The sequence below is a fragment of the Harpia harpyja genome, chromosome 6 (genome assembly GCF_026419915.1).
Source record: "Harpia harpyja isolate bHarHar1 chromosome 6, bHarHar1 primary haplotype, whole genome shotgun sequence".
In the NCBI taxonomy this organism is placed as follows: domain Eukaryota; kingdom Metazoa; phylum Chordata; class Aves; order Accipitriformes; family Accipitridae; genus Harpia; species Harpia harpyja.
This window is the reverse complement of record NC_068945.1, coordinates 18,936,290-18,958,133: the sequence shown is the minus strand read 5'-3', so window position 1 is coordinate 18,958,133 and position 21,844 is coordinate 18,936,290. Positions and strand designations below refer to the sequence as shown.

The 21,844-nt window shown below is 39.2% G+C and overlaps 1 protein-coding gene across 7 annotated transcripts in view; it reads right to left on the bottom strand.

Moving 5' to 3' along the window:
* FGD4 (FYVE, RhoGEF and PH domain containing 4) overlaps window positions 1-21,844 on the bottom strand; it is a 113,189-nt gene that overhangs the window by 34,926 nt on the left and 56,419 nt on the right. For 3 of the 7 annotated variants that reach the window (XM_052789670.1, XM_052789673.1, XM_052789674.1), the window contains exons 2-3: window positions 7,762-7,926; window positions 470-650 (exon numbers count right to left, since the gene is read on the bottom strand). In XM_052789670.1, coding sequence (XP_052645630.1) covers window positions 470-650; window positions 7,762-7,926 — 346 coding nt within the window. Of the gene's footprint in view, window positions 1-469; window positions 651-7,761; window positions 7,927-13,893; window positions 14,095-17,238; window positions 17,313-21,078; window positions 21,312-21,844 lie in introns of those variants that run through there. The other 4 variants (XM_052789672.1, XM_052789675.1, XM_052789671.1 and 1 more) reach the window with 4 other exon arrangements.

Genomic DNA, 21,844 nt, shown 5'->3' with positions numbered 1-21,844 from the left:
GTATGCCATATCAATACAAATAACTCATACAGTTCACCCTCTCCACATGAATGATATGAACAGGTTAAGACAGTATAAAAGGAAAATAAGGATTTCAGGTTTCTCTATTTGCTTATAAAAGTAATTTTTTTTTTCTGCAAGAACAACATAATTTAAGATTAGCTCCAATGTTTCATTCTAAAATCAGCACTTATTTCGAATTGCTGACATATTTCAGGATGTTTTAAAAATGTTACAAGTTTGTTTTTTAAAGAAAAATTAAGACTAGCACCTCATGCAAAAGCACACCTTGTACAGGCCAAACATACAATTGGCTTGCACCATTTCAAAATGTGCAGTTTTGCCATCAACTCCTCTGGCAGGGATGGGTTTGAGCATTACTGTGGTACCAACGATCTTCCTCACAGGTTCAAGTTCCAACAATCCACACACAACAGAGTTACAAACCAATTCAAATTCTATTACATACCTGCCTCCCTCAAAACGATTGATAAGATCTGACACTTTACTGGACTTTTCCTTTGCGACACTAGAAACAGGGGTGGGTGCCTCTTCCTCCATTCTTGGTTTCTGATTTGATAAAGCTTTATGCCTAGGGGTTTGGTATGTAACAGGTGACACCTTCTGTAGATGAATTGGCTTTGGAGGCACTGCAAACAACAACAACAACAACAACAACAACAACAATCAATCGCTCATGAACTGTTCCTTTGAGCTGCCAGAACATATATGAGATTTTTGCTTAAGAACTTACTACAGTAATGAAGAAGAGACGCTCTTGGCTTCACTTAACCTTAAAGTTGCTTTATGAATATAGGGACTTCATACAGTTTTTTATGCACTGTCTGGTATCAGGCAGGCACCTTGTTATATTTCTTGGATAAAAGCCAAACCATGTGCTACTTGAACAAGCTAGAAAATTAGGGGGTTTTCTTGTTTGTTTGTTTGTTTTATAGTGTACTGTAGTAAACACATATGTGGCCTTCATTAAATGCAGGTTTTATTGTAAAAAAGAATTAAGCATAATCAAAGGATCTAGTTGTGCTGTGGAGCTCAAGAGAGATTTAAATTGCTGCCCCAAAACTCTGGTGCTCTCATTCTTTATATTCTCCCTCATGACCTCAATAATAGTGAGTGGAAAAGGTTTTTGCCTTCAGCTTTGAGCTTCCTTTACTCACTGAACCTCTGTCTATTTATACTGCTGAAAACCTGGCCTCCTGAAAATATTTTTTATTCTTCTTTCTTTTTCTCCATCCCTACCGTAAGTGCTTCTAATTAGATTGTTAATGATCAGCCACTGTTTAATGCAGCAGTGACTAGAACACAAAAGACAAAGGTGACACATAAAGCAGCTAAAGTCACAAGTGCTGGGGATCTTTAACTTTTATCCCTTTACACGACTGTGAAGCATTTGTGGGCAGCAAAAGCATTCACAGACAGGGTCTGAATGTGTTCCACTATCAGAGCAACGCACCTCCCGCTCCACCAAAAAGAGACTTAATGGAAAGGTCCTTAATTCCCAAGAACATAACTCTGTTCGTTCCCACACACACTCCCAAAACATATTGTGGGGAGAAGTGAAAGCATTTGATATGAAATTGAAAAATAAAGACTATATCTGCCCTTTAATAAAAGGCAGGCATAAATCAGCAGGAGTAGGCAATGCCCTGCCAGGGGAACCAGCAGCCCCAGGGGCTCGGCCGCTGCTCCACAGGCACCGCACTCCAGTGTGCCACAGGCACCGGCCCTCCAGTAACTACACAGACCTGCCAGGGAGCAAACACGAAGGGGAGGACAGGAATTGGCATTAGGAATCACATGCAACTCTCACAGTAGAAAAATAAGCACTAGTACAGGATACGCAATAGATGGATGCAAAAAAGCCATGTTCCCTGCATCGCTGACTCTAGAATAGCTTGCTGACTTACCCTGGAAAACCTGCGCACCACAGGAATTAGCTTAAATCCCATCAACTGACATTTGAAAGAGTTGATGAAAAAATTCTTGCAAATATACTATCACCGACCATGATAAACTTGAAGGAACACTTGATTAAGGGCGACTTTCCATCTCTACCTTTCTTTAAATTTATAGGAGGTAACATTCACCTGGGCTTCCAATAACCTAATTGCACTTAAATGGGATTATAGTGATCGCTGCAGTCTGAAAAGTACCAGGAGGGACTCTACGAAGAAATGAATGTATCGCAAAAAGCTTTAGAATTCAACCATATCAACTACAAATGCTGATAAATGAAATAATCAGAGGGAGAAGAAGATAATTACTGTAGATCAGACGCTTTTACTGTGTATATGTGTATCTTTGGTCCTTTCAAGCTTTATTTTATATTTATTAACATAAGCAAAAAAGCAAGTTTGGGGAAGGATGCAGTGCAGAAAGGATGACTTAAAATACTGCAATTTTCAAGCAGTTACAGTGCAATCCTGAAACAAGCAGAACATGAAATTGTGTAACTGCTGAGTATCTGTAGTAACTGAAGCCCCTCCTGAGAAGCCGCATACATTTGCTCAGCTGCAGCTGCAGTGCAGTGGAGCAGCTTTCCCTATATTCCCTCTTCTCAGCGAGTTTGGAGGAGGTCTGGCAGAATTAGGCCAATGAGCATCAGATAATTGTCCAAGCGCTGAATAGCTTGCTGCACTGACAAAGGCGATGGGACAGCTGAAAAAGGCGACACAAGCAGGCTGGGAAAAAGCAGAACACATAATTGAGCATGGGCACTGCCATTCCCTCGGGGAGGAGATGGAAGGGAAAGGGGATGCTGGGTGGATTTACTGACCAGCACTACGCTAGTTTGTAGAAACACTTCTTACTCTTGTAATGGATTTTGTATAACCTGCGGTCCTGTGAATTCTCTTCTTTATTAGACTTGTATATCTCTTAAACTCTTTTGTACATCTCATAAAACGTTAATAGTCTCACAAGGATATATTAAAACTACTAAACTGGAGGGAATTAATACTAAACTGGAGGGAATTAATGTCTACTGATAAAGCAGAAGGAATTAGTTGGAAGCTATTTTTATACTGGATCCACTGGGACAAAAATTAAATTCTAGGACATTCTCTGGAGGTGTCGCACACTTTTGCGGCTATTACTGAAAAAAGCCCAGCTTAGCAGCATTTCAGTAGGGCAGCACAAGGAACCTCTGGTCAAACTGGACAATCCCAGTATATTCAAAATCCCTATAATATTTTCAGAGGAGAACCACAAACCAGCCACGCCAATTCACTAATGTAAGATATTTTCTTCTTTACTCCCTATTACCATCTAACAGACAGCATTTACCCGAAGCAGCTGTTCCTGTAGCTACTGTAAGTTTTAGAAATAGAGCAATGGGAAAAGGATAGTCACAAGACTGATGAAAAGAAAAGAACCAGTAGTGTAAAAAAACCTGCAAACCTTCCTGTAAGGTCAGCCTTGTTAACAGGGATTACAGAAAATAAATTCCATTAATTCTCCCCTCAATGTACTTCTGTAGTGTTTTGTTTTAATCAGATTATTTTTCAATGTGCACACAGCAAGGATCTTAAAGAAAAAAAAAAGATAAAAGACTGGCCCATTGTAATACCCTGCATAATACAGAGCTCTGTTGGAGTCTATAAATACTCTTGTCTCTATACTTGTAGAATTTTGAGGTCATTAGGAGATACGAACTACATATTCTGCCCAAAGAAATCCCCTCAGTATACTCAGGTAGCTGCTACTATATAACGCTAGCCAAAACACCTAATCAAGAATTAAGCTGCAGTGCCTAGTTGTGTATTCAACTTTGTACATATACATAAGGAAATGGGAGGATGCATTTAACTTCTGCTGGTTAAACACACTGCTACGCTTTGATTCAATGAAAATACACAGTTAAAATTTCCTGTGGTAAGCAACTACAGCTCTCCTGGCTAAGTCATCCTTCATCACCTCCTTGCATACTTCATCATCTTCAGGAAGATCAAATGAGCACAGCTGGATAGATACCAAAGATTTACACTCCCAAGAACAGTACAAAATAACTAGTAACCAAGACTCGGCAGAAAGAGAAAAAAAGTCATCTCCTCTTTAGGATGTACATTTCCACATTTTTATACCACATCAGAACAAGTATCTTCCAATAATGTATTAAGAAAGAAGACCAATAATAACCAGATGTGCTTTGTTCTCTCATTTCTCTTCCTCCTGGAGATAATGTTTGGGATTTAGCAGTTTTGATGATAAAAGAGACATTGCTACACATTTCTCCAAGCACCACTGAGATTGGAGAAGTCTAGCTAGAAACAGCTCCCAGTGTTAGTTCAATTCACCTTTAATTGTAGAAATTTCATTTGCCAGAGAAGTACAGTCTACATCCCAGGTGTTTAAGAGGTCTTTCAGCTTTTCTGGGCCCAGGCCACTGAATACCTTCAAAACCTCAGACTATATTATAATTAACTGAGAAAGGAGGACAGAATTGATGCTACACAGTAGATAGCTGAAACTGACTGCTGAATTCTACGTGTTGAATGCTTTGCGTCCATACCATTTCACAGTAGCACAAACCAGGCCGTCTTCTGGAGTGGAAAATCATCTCCAACCCAAACAAAAATTCCTCTTCAGCCTCAGCAGGAGATTCACAAGTACTCCTAAGCACTCATTAGAAAAATTTAAATGAGCAACTGATGCACAGTCTTGAACTGACATGACACTTCACTGCTTTGAAGAAGTGTTGACATTTCAACATATTTTCCATTCTACAATAAAACTGCCTGGTACAGACAACAGTTTCATTGCCCAGTATTTAGTAATTGGACATCATATAAAACTCATGCAAGAGGTTCAAAGAGCAGGCAATAGAAGAAACTAGAAAAAACTGGTCAATTTGTACATGTCCCTCTACATGCATTCTGCTATTGCTAGGTTCAGATCGCTGCCCAAATATTTGTAGGTAAGGGCAAATTTCAAATTATCTAACAACTTGCTTCATCTCTCGTGCATCATATTTGCCTTGGAACTCAGTAGCATATTTTGCTATTTCCAGTGACCACCTCTAGTCTGTATTAGTCCATGTTATCACAGAATGCACTGCATTGATGCAAAGGTGGAGCACCATGTTTTGCAGCTGGTACAGACTGTGACTGCTTTTCTCCACAGTCCTGATTTCTTTGCTTAACTTCCTCATCGGCTTTCAGTCAGTGTCAGGCTTTGTTCCAAATTTGCGAAGATTTTCATGAATCAAACTGTACTCAACACAGAAATCTGACATATGAATTGCTAAACTGTTGGTGGAAGGAATTACTGGGGAACAAAAATTGCTCTTTTACTGTCAATGTATCAGACAGATAAGTTTGTTTTCTCCTTGAAATGCCTGGGGAAAAAAATGAAAATGAAAAGAAAGAATTTTATATTGGATTCTGTGCAGAAATTTGTTCACTTGATCTAGCTACCTTAAGTGATCTGTTTCCAAATATTTAAACTACTTCTCAGAGACCAAGTACAGGCAAAACAGGTTCAGAGTCCAGGGTTCACTTCAAGTGCAAGACTTTGGACATTTTTCCTCTATATTAAAGCTCCATCTCCTCCGTTAAAGCTAAGTTTACTAAAAATAGCTGTACCCCACTTGCAATGCAACCTCAAAGTCATCTTTTATCTCTCATTTTAATTATATACATCATGGTAGGTTAGATGAAGGTCATTTTGCAGTTAGTTCATCAACAACCAAATATATTGGCATTACAATTCAGGTCTGTCATCTCATTTCCTTTCACCATGAAAGGACAGTTAGTATTTGCATGACTAGAACAACCATTTGGAAAAAACATTTCCTGCCACTATAAACCAAAAATGTTTCTGTACCTGTACATCAAAAGCTGTCTAAAAAAAAAAAATTAGCAACCACATTTAAACCAATAAACTAGAGCAATTTAGTTTGCTTGGATCATTTGGACTCCCAAAGGCTTATCTTATTCATTCTATTTTGTTTTGCTTCCATTAAATAAAAAGGCCAAAAAGATATACTACATAACTTCAATATGATGCACATATTTAATAGAAATAAATGGAGAAAGACATAGACCCATGAACAAAGCAGGCACAAAACACTGTTTACAACAGTATTATTGGATATAATCTATACAGCTGCATTTCTTAGACTACAACACTATTCCTGGCTATGCCACATTTTGGAGCAAGCAATTTTGACAAACACAGAAGTCATGGCTAGGGAAGAGCAACAACAGCTGCGTAACTACTTGAATGAATGGTGTCCAATAATATCCAACTCCTAATTTATCTAACAGCTGAAATTTATAATAAGTGGGCTGGCTTTGTTTTTGTAAGGCTTAAAATCTTTTTATTGATTGCCTATTTCTATTTATCCATTAACAGATTTCTAAAATATTTTTCCTAGGAAGAACACATGTTCTCATGTTAACTTAGTTTCAGAGAACACGTTTCAGAGACCTAGGAACTGGTGCAGAAGGACTACTCAGATAAGTAACGTTTACATATGACTGATAAAAACATCTTAGTTCAGTGAACAGCACTGGCAAAATTTCTATAAAAACAAACAATACAAAAAATACAGCTTTATTTTGCTCTCATTCTCCCTAAGTAAACAAAACTTTCTTGACACCCCAATAAATTTCTTCCCTCCTTAACTCTAAGATGAACTTGGGACTGATGCAAAATTCTTCAAGATGTATTTTCCATTAATTGATACAGATACTGTTAAATCCGCTACATGATGACTCTTATGTGATTCTAGTTTCTCTATGTGATTAGATGTGATCCAGTTTTCTATAAGTAATTCTAGTTTCTGTCACATCAGCAATGTATCTCAGAATCCAATTCACTGAGCAGGATCATAGTATCTGTCTCCTAAAGTCACTCTTTTTGTTTAACTTTTGAAATGAATGAAGTTCCTATTGCATGTCACTCCTAAAAGACATCAGCCCAGGTTCGCTTTGAATCCAAGATTTCCAGAACATACTGACTCTTTGTTGTGATCAGCCTCAGCAGAATCATCAATATTCCTGAGAAGAACACATAAAAAGATGGCTTGAGGTTTAGATGTATGAAGTCAACATGTAGGTTGACCTATTTAGCTTCTAAAAGCGAAGATACTATTTATGGACAGAAAGAAGGAAAATCTACTTCTACTCTGCAGACATTATTGGTCAGCTTTTACTGCAGAAACACGAAGTTCCCAACTTTCCACATACTTCTGCAGGAGGGCTCCTCTCGAGCTCTGCTAGAATCCCAAAGGCCCTGAATATCTTCCCCACTACCCCTGCCTTGAAGCCAGCCTGCCAAACACTCCAATTCAAAAACAGAATCAAAACCTTCCAGCTCAAATACAGTAATTCTTTTGAAAAATAAGCCCTGGCAATAGTTTGATACAAACAAGAGGCTTACACACATTCTCCCATCTCTACCTACTAGCCACTTCTTGGGCAGAGAACAAATTTAACACTTGCTGCCTGGCAGTAAGTGCACAACAAATTACTAGACATTTGAGATAAAAAGTGTAGCTAGACCTATGAGCTTGTAACATATTAGTAAGTCTAACTTTTCTTCTGAGAACCTGTTTCAGCAAAATACTATCAGAAATTACAGATTCATAAAGCATTTACAGAACACTCGTATTTCAGTAGCAAGCTTTTATCCCACTACTTTCTTTCTGACAAATACAGTTCTTTCAAGGTGCTCTATTTCTCTTAAAGTCTGAGATGAAGAACAACTTCCCTAACAAAAATATTTGAGACTACTTACCTTGTGGCTTTGGATTTGAAGCTGAACGTGGGGACTGTTTGACTGGCACACTTCCATTTATTCCCTGAGCCGCTTCATTGTGTACATTCTGCTCAACTAGCCTGGTTGTGGCACTCGCTGTACAAGATCTAGACAATATTAAGGACTTTGGACAGATGCTGCTGCCTGAAAAACAAATACATATAAAAAACCAAGAGTTAGAAACAGGATTAAATATAAGGTAGAATGACTATAAACACATTTATTAAGTGCTAACACTTCTCTACAAGAAAATTAGAATACTCGTCTTCCCTTTAAGAGTGTCTCATCCTAAAAACCACACTTGGCCTTTCGCTGAAGTTTATTGTGTTGTTTAAACCTTGAAGAGCTGGATATGAAAAAAGACTTCCACCATGACTAGCCTAAGCTCTTCTATAGAAAGATTGCAATCTCTAACAGACTTTTTCCTATCTGAATTGTCAATGTGCTTGTTCAACAGAAGAACTATAGAAAAAACAGCATTTTTGTTCAGCCATTCTATTTCTGTATTCAAAGGGTTCACAAAATGCTATACATTCAAATAGTTTATTTTATTACAGAAGGTAGCATCCAAAAATTAGCTAAACGTATTACAACTTTTTTGTAGGAAAGGGTTCCAATTTAAGTTCAAAAAAAAAAAAAAAAAAAGAGCAAAGCACAAAGCCAGCTGACACTCCTATTTCATTTCTTCCTAGCAGAATGGAATTTATTCTGATTAAGAGGATCAATGTGCTGCTATTGGTAAGAAAGCTGGAAGAAAATATAAAGCAACACATATTCAAACAATGGAAATGGTAATAAAAGCACTTGGCCCAGATAAAAAGCATCCTTTAACATCCTTGGAAATCTGAGTCCTGGTTTCTAGCCAATGAAAGATATTACCTTCCAGGTGACGTAGTCAAGAAAATTGTGGCAGAAATACAAGTCTGTGGTGAAAATTCCTGTATCTAGTGTATTTTATGTAAGTGTATTATAACACAAGCCCCAAACACATAATTTTCAGCACATTACGAAAATACCAAATACTTGCTCCACAATCAGCAGCACGCATTTCAGTAGGTCTGTCCATTTAAGTAAGCAGTAACACAGTCCACCTTTTAGAAACACAGTTGTTACCCTGTAAGTACAACTTAAAATCCCATTAGATATGCAAAAAGTCAGACATGCTGCAAAAACCCGCAGCTTTTACTGGGCTGATCCTATTGTGATTATTTCCGACCTGATTAAAGAAATACTTGCATATTACTGCTATTCCTATGCGTTATAATAACTGAGAAATTTTACTTGAAGTCAGAAATGCAATGCGCAACAAAATACTACCAGCCAGTTACTGTGTTGACTAGTACATGATTAATACCACCTTTTATAATTGGGGATGATTAAATACACTGAAGAATAGAGAAAGGTGGGGAAAGATTTAAAAAAAACTTAAAATGGGGGCAGGCAAGAACGTAAGCAAGAAAGAGGAGGTAATAAATAACTAACAGAAAAGAGAAATAAACACTGTAAATTTGATAAGCACTTAATTATTTTGCTTATCATCTGCAAGGAAATGAGAAGCTAGAATGCTTGCAAACATGCTTGCATCTGCAAGAATGTTTGAAGCTAGGCGACGCATTATCTATTTTTTCAGAGCATTCTAATTAGAAACAACTTGGAGCCATGAACATTTAGACAAACATAATCAGCCAGCTTGAAATGCCAGTAACATGAAAAAAAAAAATGGCTTCTTTATATTCACAAAAGGTTAAATTAGTGTTTTACTATTGGATAGGTCCTCCATCAACAGTTCCACAAGCTTCAGGAAGACAATCTCAACACCATTAGGTCTCTGTTATATTTATTGTCAGTCCCAACTGTAGCACATAGTGCATCTACACCGTTCCAGCACTGTCTAATCTTTACTGCTATTGTGATCCCGCTCTTAACAATACATTCTGAATGAAAGAAATGCAGCATTTCTGAATGTAACCAAAGTCTATGGGAAAAGTCATTCTCTTGTGACTGCCAGGAGGCAAAATTTAAGTCTCAAATTACTCTTAAAATTATATAGCCATGTATAACTGGTGTGTTAAGTCCCAAAAAGAACTGCCATAATGGTTGTAGTCTTGATGTGCTACTGCTAGATCTTTTCATGTAAGATCAGTGCAAAGCTTCACCCTTCCTCCTCACCCCTGGATATAGGTGGAGGTTCAGCTAATAGTCTATCTACCAAAGCATTGGGTTAGCCACAGTAACCTAGCCATATAATCTCCTGGTCAGTTCAGAAGAGCGCTAAGTAGCACTGATGCTAAAAGAGACTAATTCAACCCAACCTCTTACTCACCCATCAACTTACCAAACACTACAGGAACTGTAGCAAGGCCAGGACAAGAGTGAGCAGCTTCCTGAGCGCAAACAAGAAGGCAGAAAGCAGCCTCTCACCTGGGCAGTTACAACAAGAGATTTGTTGAGGCCCGAGCAGGAAATCTACTAAACCGGCTCATGGATTTTGCCCACAATTGTGTCCAAACCTGCCCTCAAAACTAAGTTTCTAGTAACTTGGTACCTACCCTTCACAGGTTTGTCCTGTTTGTGAGAGGAACCAACATGTTACTAAAAGGCTTATACTGCTGATTCATACCTAAACACATTTTAAGAATAACTGGACTAAGCCCAAACTATTTGAAAATCAGGAGTATGGAGGAAGAGCTTAGGAAGTCTGGAGGTCCAAGTTTCTCTCATGGGGGGGGGGGGGGGGGAATCTATCTTCCTCTATTAAATCTATTAAATGCTATCCTCTCAAGTTAATTACATATTTGTGTTTTGATGTATCTTCACCTCTCCCATCACAGTGGTGATAGAGATGTGAATGCTTTGCAGCTGCAGAATAGTATAAAAACTTCATACTGATATTCTGTTCTGTGCGGATGAGCTCTAAGGGTTAAACATCAGGCCAGCCTTTACTGTGGTGAACCACTGCTCAAATACTGCAAACAGTTGATGACCCAATGCTGTAAGAAGAGTGGAAAAAAAAAAAAACCTTTTGCTGAAGTCAGGAGGGCTGTCTCGCTGAAGAAATTGGTTTTCTTTCTGCAAGAAGGTGCTGGCCAGAAAAATAAAAGGCAAATATCAGAAGATTTAGAATTATCTTTGAAAAGTGGAATCTTGGCAAAGCGTAGGACACAGATCAGGTTCTATTAAAGGATTAGTTCAGATACATATGCTGGCAAAATGCAAAAATGTAGGTTTTTTTCCTGCAAAGCTATTCTCCAGAAACAAGCAAAAGTATTCTAAGTTCAACAGAAGAAGGTAGACAACTTTCTGGGAATAATGAAGATGTAAAGCATATAAGACTGTTATTTCTCAGTGCATGGGAACATTCCTAGAACTACCAAACAAATATTATCCTCCCTTTCACAGCATTTATTGCATGGAGTAAATAAATCTTGCAAGTAAATATGGTAGGTATAAATTGTAGATGGCAAAAAGTGTATTGATACTGCTCTTTCAGTTCAATGACCCCTGTGAACTTAAAACATCTGATGGTGAAGTTAAAGAGATGAAACAATATTGCACTTAAAACTGACAGGCCAAACACTTGCTACGAAATAATTGCTAAGAACTAGAAAATATTCAACTTCTTGGTACATATGTTACCTTACATAGAAACACAGAGCAGAGGTTTCTAAAACGTGATATGCATAACGCCGAGTATGTGAACCACTTGCAACAATACACAGAGCAGTAATACAGAAGGAGAACCGAAACAAACTTCAGCAAGTTTAACTGTGCAGAACACACAAAAGACATTCTAAGAGAAACAACTTTGACTTTTGAAATAATTTCATTTCTAATAAACTAAGGTGGGTTATGCAGAGCGTCAGTGATAGAATCCAACTCGAAGCAGGTATGTACCTGTATCTGCTTGGTTTAAGATGAAACACTACTGCACTGGTTTGGTTTGTGGGTATTCACGAGACTCCAGAATTCAGCGTTGCCTTTTCTATGCTTTGTCAAGCTTTATAGTTGTTCGGGTTGGAAGAAACCATGCATCTTTCCCACAGTACCTTTCATTTTTAGACTGAAACAGAACTTGTAGTAACTGCTACTAAAGAACTACAGTTTGCCAAGTTACCAGCTATAGATGCCACCACATTTACTTAGGTTACCTGCTTCAAGATATAAAGTCCGAGCTTTGAAGCACAGAAATATTAACAAAATAAGATTTATCAATAATTTCCTGATCTCAGTCTCAGTAAACTGTATATCATGCAAAGTAAAGGACCGAATGGCGAATTTCACATTCACTACAAATGTTCTGCCAACACTGGCTACAGCAGGCAGACTCAGTGTGCCTTAGTCTATTGTCCTGTCTGGCTGTGATCTTTGTTCTTTTGGCCCTGATCTAATAGTCATTTCCATGCAGGCAGACCTGCACATCTGCTGTGAATCTTATTAAAATGATTAAGTCAGCAATTAATGGGATTATCTTTCAAAGTTTGTCTAAATTTTGGATTAGCACAATAACATAACATGCACTGCTGGTGCTGTTCCAATAAAACAAAAAGCACTGTACAGGACTTCAAATAGCTTTTTCCCCAGACTGAGCCCAAAAAACTATTTCCTTAGAAGTAATTATGGTTTCTCCATGCAACATGCACTGATTAGTGCATTCCGCACCAGAGAGGGCACATTCTGGAGTCAGGAACATGGAGAGGCAATGTGAGGAAAGGAAATGCAAAGCAAGTAAAAAGACCCACCTTCAGCATGTGGAGTCTTTAAAATCAAAGTTAATTTGACAGAAGTCCAAGTGGTTTACACTATGAATGTTAACTGGTCATGTAAAATAGAACAGAAGAAGGAACAGTGGACAGCTTTTTAAAATTTTATTAAAAAAGGCACAGTTTTGACCCTTCTGAGAACAAGGGCCCCTGCAATCACCACCTTCTACACCTTTTCCCTACAGGACCACTGCTTTTATACTGTCATCCACAGTCTAGCAATGCCACCGCTCACTAATCACCCAATTTTTGGAGGCAACTGGTGGTCAAATTGATGCTGAGGCACCTTAAGGATAGAGGAGCTGGAGGGTTGCTGACAGCCACAGGGGTGGAATTACAGAGCACTGCTCATGAGACAGGTTGTGAAGGCTGCAAGTCATGCAGATAATGCGTGACAACCTTAGTCCTGGCCATTGCTGCTGCGGCTTTCTACTCCTATCTCTTCCCCCATCGCAGGCAGGACAGGCAGCAAGCCTTCAGGCCTTGCTACTGACTGAGCAGCTGCTTCAAGCTGGCAGGACCCCCAGAAACCTGCCACCGCTGCTCCCCCCGCCACAGCGCAGCAGGGCTGCTGGAGGGAGCAGGCAGAACTGCCCAGCGCAGTGGCTGAAGCACGCCGGTGTCTCCCTTCACTGGAAATCGCTGATTTCGAACGGGCTGCCAACGTGCAGCTTGTGGTTTGAAAGCAGCAGCTTATGACTGAGGTCCTCTGCCAAAAACACAGCATCTCTTACACTAAGGTTCTTATGAGTCACCTACACTCATACACACTGGGACAATGGCTTTGCTAATGGTAGTCATTCGTCAACTATTTAATGAATAATGGAGGTTTCTTATATGAACAGAGACAAGCAACTGTTCAAGCCACATCTCCAGAAAGACATGACTGAAGGGAGAGAGCTCCGAGCATGAGGAGTTCTGTTTACAGGAACCAAGCACGGCTCTTTCACATACTTAGTTCCTGTATTACAGAACATTCCCTCAAACCCTTCTTTTCACTTTGGTCTTTGAACATGTATTATCAAGCCCAAAATCTAAAGAGAAAATATGCAATAGTGTTCTTCTACTTATAGAGACTTTTCATGGCTTTTTTTCTGTAAAATAATGTCAATATCTCTTTCAGCAATTTTGGACAATATTTTTTCTTTCTTTTTATTAAGCCTACCTACAAGACTTAAGGGTGACCACAGTTCCTGACCCTACAAGCCATGTACCATTAGCTTCATGTAGTTAAGAACCACAAGGTTACCACCAAAAAAACACCGAGAAAGAAAACAGGTACAGTAAGTAGCAGCAGCTTCATCGCTCCAGGATAAGGCAGAGTAAGTTGATCTTGTAACCAGTCAGTTACCTTGCTGTTGCTGTCTCATTTCTACACCAGGTAACTTCAGGTAATTCCTCCCTCCTTGTCAGCACAGCCTTTTGCCAGTGCCATCACACGATGGCAACTTTCAGCTCAAGAACTGCTTCTCACATGGCCGTATTTCACAAAGTCACGGGACCGTCCTGACTACGTACATCAACCTCTTTTCCCATCACGATCATGGGAGCGTTGGTGAGCCCCGTATCCGAGGGTCACTTCCTCCTCTTCCCACGAGCTCTTTACAGCTTCCTACACGTTTGATGAAGGAAGGGGCTGAGTAAGGTTTGTGTGGCTTTCTTGAGTTCCTGCTGCATTAATAGCCATTTTGATTATGGACCCTAGCACAAGAAAAGATGAACAGGACGCACCTCCACTGAGTCTTCCCCAAACTATTTTTCCCTTTTAGTTTTCTGTGTAGAGCTGTGTGAGGTGAGCAGTGTCCCCTCAAGTATTACTTTATTTAACACTGAAATTTTTTCACTGAGGTTTTAATTGACACCAGCGTATTTTGCACAGATGGCAATCATCATTTTTTAAAATGTCCTGAGCTCCTACTTACTAAATAAGACACTCCATTTGTATAAGCAGACTCATGATCACAGAAGAATCACTTATCTGAGCAAGGGCTGTGGCACCGAGCCCTATGTGTTTCTTTCGCTTTATTTGTCAAGTCCTAAGATGATTTATTTTCTTCATCTTATCACATATCAGATAAACAGCATGACACCATGCTGGGCAGCACAGTCTAACTTCTTATTGAGGCACTGCTGGGGTCATGTGAAGGAAAAACGTAGGTGATTGTATCAAACCACTGGAAGGACATATTAACATATACTTACCAGGCAAGTGCAGTGAGACCTCAGACAATGACAAAAAGACCTCCCCTTCTATAATTGGTAAGCCATTATGAAATAACAGTGTTTAGATTTTTAGACAAATACTAAGGTTTTAAAAAAAAAAAAAAAATGACAAATTTGGTCTAACTAGAAATGTCACCATTTTGCTTAGCATACACTGCTTCAGAAGACTTCTCTAACAAGTCAGTCACTGACATTTTCAACTTCTACTCTGCCTAGTTATTTCTGTAGTTATTTCGTATTCACCTCAACTCAACTTAGAGCTATTTTAGAAAATATCCGTATGCTTTGAGACATGAAATCAGCTACTTCTGTTGATAAAAGGACTAAGAGAAGCGTTTTTAGAAACAGGATGATAAAACCCCCCCCCAAAACCCAAAGAAAAAAAAAGGAGGAAAAAAAACCCTAATTACAGAAGGTTGAAACTGTAACTGACCTATTATTTCAGAAGATCTGAGCGGAAGTTGTATAAACATACACACTCATAGCATTCAAGTAATTTAAAAATATAAATACATAATATAATATATATCCAAAATGCGGAACAGCCAAAGATCCAAACAGAAGTCAATTATTCAATACAAGCCAACAAAATTATCACTGATAGATGGAAACTGCTTCCTACATCCAACTGCTGAGGCAGTCCGTGCGTCCAGCCAGCATCTGACAACCCAAAGTCCGGCCAGCAGCCAGCTGTCATGGACAGAGTTTTTCCACCCATTCCCCTCCCTCCTCCTGGCTGCCTGCTCCCACCACTTTCTGTGCATCAGTGCTGGCATGCATTTAGCCCCAGGATGCAGTCTGGGAAAATTAAGCAATCAGAAACGTAACCCCGCAAAAAAAAATAAAGCAGCCAGTTTCACGCATTCGTTCACCTTAGATGCACTGGAGCTCGGGCAAAGATGCAAATTTATTGATGGGGAAAGGAAGACAAGACTCCCTTTCTAGAAGCAAGTAGCCACTAGATAATGTTAATTCTGTTGAATCACATCTCAACGGGGTTGGAGCAAACGGGGGGGGGGAATATAAAAAAAATATTCTCTAAAAACACGTGGCTCGAAATTTAAAGTGATATGCCCTAATCAGAGAACAGGCTGCAGGGTATTAACTGCACAATAGCATCACAACAGGCTACCAGGCACTACTCCCTGTTATGTGAAAGATTACAGTAAATATAAAATCATGAACTTGATGAAGAACAAAGCGCGGATGGAGAGAAACACGCAGTTGCTCGTCCCTTACAGCAGCACCAGCGGTGCAGCTGTGCGGCACTCCGGCTGCTCGGTGGCGAATGCCTTTCCTCCCCCAAGCCAGGGGCAGGCAGCCTGCTGTCAGGCTCCCCAAGCACTTCAGTCTCCCTGCCAAGTAATTAACAACCATCATCTACAAAACACAGAAAAACAAGCAGCTCCCTGGGAATGCTCACTGCACCAAAACAGAAATATAAAGAACCCAAAGCTGGACACTTCACAAGAATTCAAGTGCTTCCTGCTTTTGACCTGGTTGGGGGGAAAAAAGAAAAAAAAAAAATAAGGAAGAATAGCCACAAAAAGCCTAGTTTAAGTACATTTAGGGCCTTCCTGTGAAATCATTCAAGAAGGACCTTCCTTGTCCAGTCCCTTTAAAGCCTACCATAATTATGCCAGCTTTTACATCGTCTCTTGTCCATAAGGAACAAAAGAGGGATCACCATTTCACACTAACTCATCACTTCATAACCATCCTTATGGAAGGACGTCAAATACAAGTTGCCTGGAATCCAAATGGGGAAAAATCCCTTAGCCCTAAATTGCCAGAGATGACCACTGTTCACACTGTCCACCGAATTCACTCCAGACTGACAGACCTGCACATCAGTACAATTGCCTCTTGAACTTTATACAGATTGAAACGGCTTTACATTTTATGCTATGAACTGGACGAGAGGCACAAATTCAGAGCTATTCTATTGTTTAGTCCTCTTTCCTCTCTTTTCCAGACCCCCATTTGAAATATACTTTTTTTAAAAGAAAAAAAAAAAGAAAAAGAAAAAAGAACTGTATTATGAATTTAAAATGCCATTTCATAAAATTTCTGAAGTTGGAGAATTAAAATAATTTTTAATGCAGTCTTGGATGTTTATTTACTGTACTGTTCCAAAAAGCTTGATAGTCATATGAATATTTATCTTCGAGTGTGCAAATGGATAGGAAATGTTTTTAAAAAAAAAATAAAAAAAAGTCATGCAATGTAAAAATACATTAAAGCCAACTACATTTCAGGAAGAGAAATAATTTTGTAATAGCTCAAGTTTTGTCCACTTTGCAAACATTTTGAAAATGAAAACATTTGAAGGCCCCAGGACAGACCAAAAAAAGGCTGCTCAAACGCTAACTGCAGCTACCCAGACAGGGTGAGACAGCCCCCCAGCAAAAGGAGAAAGTTTTATCCCCTCCATCCCTCCACATCCCCATAGCTCCCACCGCTCACGTCTTACCAGCTCTAACACTCGTTGGGTTTCTCTCTAGGCCAGTGTAATCCCCTGCAGCTAACGGGCAAGCGGATGGTAGTTTTATCACAGGAATTTTGTGCTGTGTGAGTGAGCTGAATTGGCTCGTGGATGACCCCAGGGAGAGACTGGGCAGTCTTTTGGCAGCAACTGCCCACTGGATCACTTGACCTGTTGACAGAACTGCAGCCCAACAAAATATTGCTGAGTCCTATGCAGTATTTACTGTTTTCCTTAGAGCCTCAGTTTTTGGCATCAGAACAAAGAGTATCAAAATATTCATTAAAAAAAGCGGATGGCTTCCATGTTGGGGAACAAAGTTTTCCAAAACGGAGAGCAAATAAAATCTATGAAATTACTCTTAAAACATAACATTTGTTAAAGGCTAAACATTTAATTTCTTTTATAATACAAGGTCTGGCAATATTCCAATCCTTCCCCACCTTACATGACCTAACCCAGCTGTTTTCTCCCCTTCTTTTTCTTTCCCTTTTTTTTAGTGACAGGTCATGATTGTAAGGGCTTTTCTACAAGCAAGCAAGAGCAGTCACGATGTGTTAAATATTTTATGGCAATCTAAAGGAAAGATTTTGTTTCCTAACTACCTATCCTTCTCAAGGTCAAGCATCGCCTGTCAAGCTGTAAGGAACACACAGGCACTACATTTCCAAACTCTTAATGTTAAAGGAATTTAATACTTTTGTTTTAGAATAATTATAAACCTGGCAGAGGGGGCGGGGGTGGAAGATGGGGAAGAGGAACATTCCATAACTATTTTGAATTTTTAGTGAAGACTCAACAAATTCACTGGGTTTACAACCGTTGATGGAAACTATTAGACTGTGTCTCTGTCTACCACATAAAAGACTAACATAAGACTCGGGGTGCTGCAGTCACAAAGCAAAGCATAGTGATAGTACTAATGAAAACACTTAAGTCTCTGTTAACTTCTGGGTCACAGTATTGCTGAACCTTTCAAAATGACATTGCTTGAAATCAGTTTTTCGGTGATGCTTTCCCCCTATAGTGAATACTACTAAAAAAAAAAAAAAAATAAATCTATAAAGCTGAGTCTTCAAAAACATCAAAGCTCCAGAAAAGGTACATTCTACATACTTTCCATATTTCCATATTTGTTAGGGACCTTTAGTACTTGAAAAAACCTGCTTTGCTCAGGCACCTGGACACAGTCTCAATTGCACATTGTGATAGCAATGAATAAACTGCCATGTGAATTTATATGTTCCTATACGCACTGTCCCTTCAGGTGTGCTATTCCCCTCTCACCCAGTCCCAGCAGTCAGTACTGGAAGGATTTCTTTGTTTCGGACTGGAGGCAGCCAGTGCTTCAGCAAGCAACTCACTGCTTCTCTCAGATACTATTTATGAGTGTCCAGGGATATCTGTCCACTCGATTTCAAACCCACGCAGGTGGAACTACTTGCTGTCACCTTCTCTATGCATACTGCCTATATCCGTAGGTCTCCTACACCATTCTGAGGAGGTGACGTTAGGAGGTATCTATATGCTATTCCACAGGTTGGTAGAAGCTCACCCCTTCTTACCCTTCAAGCCAGGTATTTGCACCATAGGCCACTCCTGCATTAACTGCTTTCATACAACTTCTAACCAGAGCCTGGGAAATACACTGCCTTGAAAATACCATGATAGTATAACCTCTGTCACCTTTAAGCACGTATAAATATATTTGTACTTCATATATTTGATCTCAAAAAAAAAAAAAAAAAAAAAAATCAAAGATCACAGCTTCACCAATGTATTTGACATTGTCCTGGTTTCAGCTGGGATAGAGTTAATTGTCTTCCTAGTAGCTGGTACAGTGCTATGTTTTGGGTTCAGTATGAGAAGAATGTTGATAACACACTGTTTTCAGTTGTTGCTAAGTAGTGTTTATACTAAGTCAAGGATTTTTCAGCTTCTCATGCCCAGCCAGCAAGAAGGCTGGAGGGGCACAAGAAGTTGAACGGAGGGGACACAGCCAGGGCAGCTGACCCAAACTGGCCAAAGGGGTATTCCATACCATGTGATGTCATGCCCAGTATATAAACTGGGGGGGAGTGGGGCTGGGGGAAATCACCACTCAGGAACTAACTGGGCATCGGTCAGCAGGTGGTGAGCAACTGCATTGTGCATCACTTGTATATTCCAATCCTTTTATTATTACTACTGTCATTTTATTATTACTACTGTCATTTTATTATTGTTATTCTTATCATTATTACTTTCTTCATTTCTGTTCTATTAAACTGTTCTTATCTCAACCCACAAGTTTTACTTTTTTTTTTTTTTCTGATTCTCTCCCCCATCCCACTGAGGGGGATGCAGGGACTGAGTGAGCAGCTGCGTGGTGCTTAGTTGCTGGCTGGGGTTAAACCACGATAGACATTCAGACTGCCACTGATATATGTAAATATGCTGTAGGCCTCTGCAAAGAAAACTAATGCAAAGTAAGCCAAAGGGCAAGAAGGAAGATGAGTTGTAATATTGAGAATAGTAGTTATGGCACCACACTGAACTTCCTGAAAATCCGTAAGGGTTTAATATTACATTTACAGGAAAAGAATATGCATTACAGATCCTAGAAAACAGATCTTAAGAGCTAGACCAGTGAAAAAAAGTTTTCTACATCCACATGTAGATTCTTCTCAGGATACAGCAAAATGATACCTAAAGAGTGGGAGGAAAGGTGTGATTCCCATCCTTTTGGTTGATTATGAAAAGCTAGAGGGAGAAGGGCAATTTCACACTTGATCATAAAACAGATAAGGAGCCAACAGAATGATTTTCAGACAAGCATTCTTTGTACCCAAGAAAAATCAGATGCCCACAAGTACTGAAATCAGGAGAGCTGGGGTAAAGCTATTTGCATGCATCTACTCCAAGCTTCTTTAGCAAATCTCTCAAACTCACTCAGCCAGTGACTCTCTTCCCTCTATTTAGTCTCAGAGGGCTTTCCAGAGTGAGACCAGCATTCTGAACCCAAATCTTCCACAGATCTGTTTCATCTCTCTCTCTGTGGAAAACTTAATTCAGAATATTTAGTATCTTATATTAAGCTGTTGCGGTTGGGTAAGCCTTTTAATTTAACTTAACCTTACTTGAACTTTTTTCAGAACTGAAAAATGCACTCAAGTGAAGCAGTATTTGCAATTGTATTCTTAAAAGTTCAGTTACAAGCATATTTGAAATGAAAAAAATCCAACCCTTTCACTGGATGGAGCAATAAAAGAAAACATTCTTTAATTCTGGAAGCCAATTCTGTATGTTAAACGTAGTATAAGCATCAGTTAAATGGATTATTGCAACATTATACATCAAAAGCTGAGTATAAGTCAGAAGCGTACACCTAATTCCTAAAACAATGAGAGATATAATTCTTGGAACCAATGCTTACTTATAGAAATGTCCTATAGAAGCCTTACAGCTATAAACAGAGCTCGATGAATCTGGCAAATAAGCCAGGAACAGAAACCACTTATAAACATCACAAAACTGATTTGCTTTTAAGAAAGTCTCTAGCTGGTGAAAGCAGCAGCAAAACGAGCCAAAAGCAGCAGCAAAACGAGCAGAGTTCTTAGTGTGGCAGATGCATCAGGCAGGCAGTTCAAAGACTGCAAGCTCATTTACTGAGAATAGGAGGAAAAAGCCACCAGAGAATTCCAGCTGTATTGCATCACAAGGCAGCTGGATGTTCACCGGTTTATTTGCTTCAAATGAGAAAGTTTAACTCTTGGCGTCTCAGGACACAAATACACCCCAAGTCTTGAAGAGATTAAGTTTTAACAGAGGCATCCCGTTCAGTCTTACCTGGTTCAGAAGACATTGTTTATAAATATAATCCAGTACCACTGCACGAGGAATTGATTTCGCAACGGTAATAACCCTGACAGGCTCACATATATCCTATTTACAAGACCTATAAGTTGCCAGAAAGGACTTCTCACCAGATGTTCCGTATATGCCGACAGTTTACATACTGGGTTTTCAATTACACTATGCTCCTCCTCTTTGAAGGCAAGCCTGTTTCAAGAGGAAAAACGTAAGCATGCAAACCAGTCCACTTAGAGTGAAGTCTGTTCACTATTAAAAAGGAAAAACAAAGAAATCAGCTTATGTAACCTACAAACTGCTCGAGAAAGGAGGAGGAGGAGGAGGAGGAGGGACTACTCTAAGTTGTTTTGTCTAATGCCTCGGCTACTACAAAAGTTTTGCATTTGCTCTTTGAAATTAAAGCAGTATCAAGGTTAAAGGACAAGTTAGTACATTTCTCTGGTTGGTACTTTGTTCTCCCTTTATACTGCACAATGCTCATTTCTAATGATATTTTTCATTGCCTAATCTGTATTTAAATTTATGCCTAGAATGAAGTAAATACAACACACAGGATACCGGAGCAGTGACCAAAAGAAGTCCACATTAAAGAATTGTCATGAAAACATTAACTTATTTGGCACAGATTAAAATTCACTGGAATAATTTAAAATCAACTTTTAAATGGCATGAACTAGATATTGTGCTCCAGGGTAGAATACAAAGATATTAGAGTGAATTTTGAACTGTGAAAATGTGCATT